Genomic DNA, 6,595 nt, shown 5'->3' on the forward strand with positions numbered 1-6,595 from the left:
TAAAAATTCAAAGAAAGGCTGTCTTCAGTCGAAAGCGTTCAAGGATGGGGATGCAGCGATGGAGGAAAATTGTGCCTTCCAACCATCTGTACAAAATGCTCTGTACTTAGCTGCCTCCCGAGGAATGCTCGGGAATTCGGTTCCGTTTAACATTCATTTTAACGCCATAAAACCATAAATACGATGATATCTCGTTACAGCAAATCCCCTGATACAGGGAAGACTTCCGAAAGTCTGGGTTCCTTTCTGGTAGAGTCACTCTTGTCTATTAATAGGCAGGTCTCTGTACTAGCAAACCCCCATTTGCCACCATCGCTTATTTCAATGAAAATACTGCTTGAAATAAAGCTTCCCCATCCATCCCATCTTTTAATTAAAAATATAAAATTAACCAAGGTCTTGAGAGGGCAATACACAGCAAAAGAATGAAATACACACGTTTTTCCCAACACGAAATACAACATGATCCATTTTTATTCAAAATTCGTGCGACTAATAGTTTCTGCAGCCCAGGTAACAGGTGCTGTGTCAGGCAAAATGAGAGACAAGTGCCTTCTCTTTTTACATAGGGTTTTTTTTTTTTTTTCCTTTCCCCGCAACACATAGGCATTTGTAGGAAAGGGTTCCGCTGTAATTAGTATTGTTTGCCTTGCCCGGTTTTATCCAAAGCAAATTGTCTGTGCTGAACAGGGCTGGCTTATTCATCAACAGTCTGGGCAATTAGGGAACAGTTGGCTGCAATATGTTATTCACAAATGAACACAACGGCGGGACTTCATTCTCAATTCACCGTCTTTGGTTTTCGCAATCAAGGCGTAATTCTTGGCGTTGGAGGTGAATTCCAAGTAGTTTCTTTAAGATCCTACTTCTTGCCAAAACCGGTTTGGCTCAGTGGATAGAGCATCGGCCTGCGGACTGAAAGGTCCCAGGTTCGATTCCGGTCAAGGGCATGTACCTGGGTTGCGGGCACATCCCCAGTAGGAGATGTGCAGGAGGCAGCTGATCGATGTTTCTCTCTCATCGATGTTTCTGACTATCTCTCTCCCTTCCTCTCTGTAAAAAAAAAAATCAATAAAATATATTAAAAAAAAAAAGATCCTACTTCTTCAAGGCATATCGAGGCAGGTCTGAACATTAAGTATTTTTATGCAAGAGACACTTATTGGAAATCACATATTGGAAAAAAATTGGGGTTCAGAATAAGGTGTTCCTTATTTTCATCACACTGCTGTTCAGTAGGCATCCCTGAGTGTGTGGGAGCTTTTCGGCCACCGACCCGGGTTCCATTCCTCAGCCTGCGTTTAGAGGCCCGTGGCTTTGAACACGTGCCTGAAGGTCGCCCAGCCTGCATCCCAGCCCCACACAATGGGACTCTCCTTACTTTCTGGAGTTGTTGTGAAGACTGACATGGATAAAGGGGCTTGGGAAACCGTGATGGTCATTACGGGAGGGACCACTCCTGGTGCTGTGAGAAGCATGTCCTCCAGCTCTCAATAAAATCCAAATTGCCTAAGACTGTGGACGGCAAACTGCGGCTCGCAAGCCACATGCGGCTCTTTGGCCCCTTGAGTGTGGCTCTTCCACAAAATACCACTTGCGGGCGCATGTACAGTGCGGTTGAAACTTCGTGACCCACACACAGAAGTCGGTATTTTGTGGAAGAACCACACTCAAGGGGCCAAAGAGCCGCATGTGGCTCGTGAGCCGCAGTTTGCCGACCACTGGCCTAAGAGATTCAATTTTATTCTAAGAGAAGAGGAAAGAGAGAGACAACTTTTAGGCCTCAGGATTCTCAATTGTATAGTTAAAAGGTGGAAGAGCACTTTGATTCCAATGAGTCGGTCTGGTGGGAACCAGTAATTGATGTCACCTTTATTCTCAATTCCCTAAAGTACACACACACACACACACACACACACACACACACCACAAAACACCAAAAAACCATATGTGAGACCATTTTGAGTAATATATCTATACAAACTTGACCAGATCAACTGGCTTTCCCTGCTAGCAAGGGTGATAGAGAGACAATATTTGTGCTGGAATGATGGCAGTGGAATCTTGAAAGCCCGTGCACATATGGATACCGGAGTGAATGGGCCTGGGCCTTCATTATTTCCCACCTCTGTGTCGCCCTCATTTCATAATTTTGAGTAGAATCATTAAAATGATTTATTACCAAATAATCATGAGTATTTGTGGCATATGCTTTGCCTTGTTTGCTGGCAACCGATACCCAACTGGTGATTATCAACAGCTGATTTTTAAAATAACTTGTATTTTTTCCACACACAAAACAATTAAAAGTCAATTACATTCTTTCTCCCTGTTGCTATTAATAGGATCTTTAAAAGCAGGTGAGCCAAACTAAATTCATTTCATAATTAGGTGGAACTATGTTAAGTTTTTTTAAAAATATATTTTATTGATTTTTTTACAGAGAGGGAGAGGGATCGTGTTAGAAACATCGATGAGAGAGAAACATCAATCAGCTGCCTCCTGCACCCCTCCTACTGGGGATGTGCCCGAAACCAAGGTACATGCCTTTGACCGGAATAGAACCTGGGACCTTTCAGTCTGCAGGCTGACACTCTATCCACTGAGCCAAACCAGCCACGGCAATAAAGTTTTAAGTTAATATTAGTAAGTCAGAGTCTTCAGTTATTCAGGCTTAGGTGTTTATCTAAACGGCAAGACCCTGAAGGGAAAAAAAAAATCTATGATGTTTCAGTTTTATGCCCTGACATCAAAGGGTGCTAAGTGTTGACTTATTAACTTATAACTTATTTGGAAGTTCTAGAAAGAAGTTCATTTTTAAAATTGGGCATTTTCTCATGTATAGAAGAAACACTTACCTACCTAACGAAGAGAAATAAAAATGCCTGTAGAGGCAACCATGTCAATCTCATCAGATAAAGGGGTCTGGGACACAGTGACGGTCATTATGGGAGGGATCTCTTAGACAAAACTAAAAATAGTGAGCAAGGCCAGCCTGTGTGGCTCAGTGGTTGAGTACTGACTTATGAACCAGGAGGTCAGGGTTCAATTCCTGGTCAGGGCACATGCCTGGATTGTGGGCTTGATCCCCAGTAGGGGGCGTGCAGGAGGCAGCCTATCCATGATTCTCTCTCATCATTGATGTTTCTATCTCTCTCTCTCTCTCCCTCCCTCTTCCTCTCTGAAATAAATAAAAACATATTTTTTTTTAAAGAAAATTTTAAAAATCAAAAGCAATAGGCATCCAGGAAACAAGAAAGAGGCAAAACACAGAAGAAGATTAGAACTGGGCTGTGAAACTGTGGGTTACTGCGGGCGTGGGAGTGGGGGATGTGCGGCACTGCAGGGCGAGGGAAGCTGGCTGGTGCCACTGTGATGCTGTAGAACAGGGGTCTTCAAACTTTTTAAACAGGGGGCCAGTTCACTGTCCCTCAGACCTCTGGCGGGCCGGACTATAGTTTAAAAAGAAACTATGAACAAATTCCTAAGCACACTGCACATATCTTATTTTGAAGTAAAAAAACAAAACGGGAACAAATACAATATTTGTATATGCGTGTGGCCCGCGGGCCATAGTTTGAGGACCCCTGCGGTAGAAGCTGGAGAGAAATACCCAGAGATGGTAGGGTTTGGAGGGGGGCTGTCTAAGGAGACCCAGGACTTCGGTCGTTGCACGGCCCACTTGCTGTTTGAGCTTGGCCACATCTGAGACTGTTGACACTCCGCTTTCTAACGGTTTTTGCCCCTGATTCCTGTGACATCGTGTCTCTGCTTTCCTATTTATTATCTTCCTGGGATTCTTGCCTCTGCCCAAACCCCACCACAAGGGTGGGGGGGTGGGGGGTGGACAGAAAGAGAGAGAAAGAGAGAGAAATATAGAGAGAGAGAGAGAGAGAGAGAGAGAGAGAGAGAGAAACATCAATGATGAGGCAATCATTGATTGCCTCCTGCAGACCCCACACTGGGGATCGAGCCCGCAACTGGGGCATGTGCCCTGACCGGGTACCAAACCGTGACCTCCTGGTTCATAGGTTGATGCTCAATCACTGAGCCACACCACCCAGGCTCAGTGGATGTTTACTGACTGTGTTATGGTCCAGAGATTAGTCTAAACGTTGGTGATCCAAAAATGAACAAGCTACAGTGTCTGCTCACCATCTAAAAAGTAGAGAAAAATCATCAACAAAGAAGCACGTATAGGTATATATTCTGTGAAAGGTTCTTTTACAAAAAATAAAGCCTCTGGTGTCATTTGGGTGCAAAGAAATAAGTCATCACTTCTCCACTGGAAAATCAGGAATGGCCTCTCAGAAGAGGACTCACACTAAAAATTAAATCCAATTTTGTTTGTACATAAATATTTACCACAAATAACTTTGAAATTACCTATAAATCTGACTGAAGTGAATGAGTTATGGTATATTGTATAATTTTAATGCTACCATATAGAGGTTGTGTAATATTTACCTTTATCTTGTGTTGATAACATTTCCTTCCTAAGTAACTTCTCCACCATTTCTGAATAACTGTTACAACTCTGTGTAAATACCTGAGTGAAAAATATACTTATTAATACGCTTTCACTGGAACAAAAATATCTCTGACAACCTGCTTAGAATATACCTTCCCGCAATACAAAAGATCAAATTCACAGCCAAGTGAATGTGTACTTTCAAAAAGTGGAGAGTTGCCATTCTGGGATATAATTCATAATTTCTAGAAGTAGAAAAAGAAAGGTATAGATAACGACTCAGTATTTCTTTTGGGGGTGCTGATTAAATAATTTCTTTAAAATTCCAAATTATTCTTCAATGTTTTACTCTCTAAAATATTTTTTTAATTCTAAGACAATAAAACCAGTCATGGTGACATGTTGAGAGATAAGCCAGGCACTGTTGCTATGAATCACAGAATTCTGAAATAATTCTTGAGGTCAGGAAACGGTTCCCCTCTCCATTCGTTCCTTATATTACTCAGTCTGTCCAGGTGAATGTTGTGTTCGTCTGCTGAATTCAAAAGACTGTCTTTGCTGCCATGTTTCTAGTTTACTGTGATCAAAGATGAAAACTTCACACTTTAAAATATATTTTTACTGATTTCAGAGAGGGAGTGAGAGGGAGAGAGAGAGAATCATCAATGATGAGAGAGAATCACTGATCTACTGCCTCCTGCATGCCCCCTACTGGGGATCCAGCCTGCAACCCAGGCATGTGGCCTGACCTGGAATCGAACCATGACTTCCTGGTTCATGGGGCAATGCTCAACCACTGAGACACACCGGCCAGGCAAAACATCACACTTTAATTTGCTTGTCTGGTTCCTACTAGCTAATAACTTAAGGACATACACAGTATGATCTCCAGCCTGCATTCTGAATTATTACTGATGAGGCATATTCGTCCTTCACCCTATCCAGGAAAATATTTTTTTCAGGATGGAAGGGACGCTGAAGGACAGTTTGAGCACTGAAGAAAAAGTGGGCCAGTTAAGGATCAACTTCAATCCCTTTGCAATAGGAATGGTATCGTTCTGTATCATTTACCAACTTGTTGGCAAAAATTGGAATAGCGTTCTTTTTGTTTCGTTTTTCTTCTTTCTTACCAGTCAATGAATTAATTGCTATTAATACCAGTCATTTGTCACATCCAGTGGAATTTGAAGAAAAGAATTTTGTCAAGTATGTTTACAATATTGAGAATAGTTGCAAGTCAAGAAATGGTCAATATAATTTAGTTTTCTGATATGTAAAAAAAATGACCAAAATATTTATATTTTTATAAAGGACATTATAGCCTTAACCAGTTTGGCTCAGTGGATAGAGCGTTGGCCTGCGGATGCAAGGGCCCCAGTTTTGATTCTAGTCAAGGGCATGTACCTTGGTTGCAGGCTCCTCCCCGGCCCCTGCCCTGGTCAGGGCTCCTGCAGGAGGCAACCAATCAATGTGTTTTTCTCACATCAATGTTTCTCGCTGTCTTTCCCTCTCTCTCCCCCTCTCCCTAAAAATCAACGGAAAAAATATCCCTGGGTGAGGATCAAATAAATAAATAAGCCGTTTCTCTCTCATTGATGTTTCTGACTCTCTATCCCTCTCCCTTCCTCTCTGTAGAAAATCAATAAAATATATTTTAAAAAAGGACATTGTATAATTCATTAAGCTTCATTACAGTAACATAAAAGATTACTTGAAGTGAGCACTACATGCATAAGTTACATTTTGTAAGGAGTATATTTTTATGGTGTATCTGAATTTTCAATGACAAAATCAATATACCTGATATACGTCCGAACTTGACATCCTCGAAACCAGCTCTGGATTTTAACTGCTGCCTCATTCTCTTTTTTTCTAAATGCATCCACAACACTTAAAAAAAAAAAGAAACTTTTCATTAGTGACAAATATGACTCTAAGGCAAGCCAATCAGTTAAAATTAATATTTAATTTCTTCCAAAATGGTCATGATCATTCAAACGTCATTTTAAATAAAATTAAAAAAGGGGGCAGGGGAATCTGTAATATTTTCAACAATAAAGATAAATTTTAAAAAAACTAAATAGTTAAAATAAGCATTTCAGAAATCAAGAGCTACGTTTAGAA

At 41.1% G+C, this 6,595-nt stretch overlaps 1 protein-coding gene across 1 annotated transcript in view; it reads right to left on the minus strand.

The window, feature by feature from the left end:
- SPATA17 (spermatogenesis associated 17) overlaps nt 1-6,595 on the minus strand; it is a 72,899-nt gene that overhangs the window by 61,221 nt on the left and 5,083 nt on the right. The window contains exons 2-3 of the mRNA XM_006761339.2: nt 6,272-6,361; nt 4,468-4,549 (exon numbers count right to left, since the gene is read on the minus strand). Of these exons, the coding sequence (XP_006761402.1) occupies nt 4,468-4,549; nt 6,272-6,361 (172 nt within the window). The remainder of the gene's footprint in view (nt 1-4,467; nt 4,550-6,271; nt 6,362-6,595) is intronic.

This window comes from Myotis davidii, unplaced genomic scaffold (assembly GCF_000327345.1).
Source record: "Myotis davidii unplaced genomic scaffold, ASM32734v1 scaffold174, whole genome shotgun sequence".
Lineage (NCBI taxonomy): Eukaryota > Metazoa > Chordata > Mammalia > Chiroptera > Vespertilionidae > Myotis > Myotis davidii.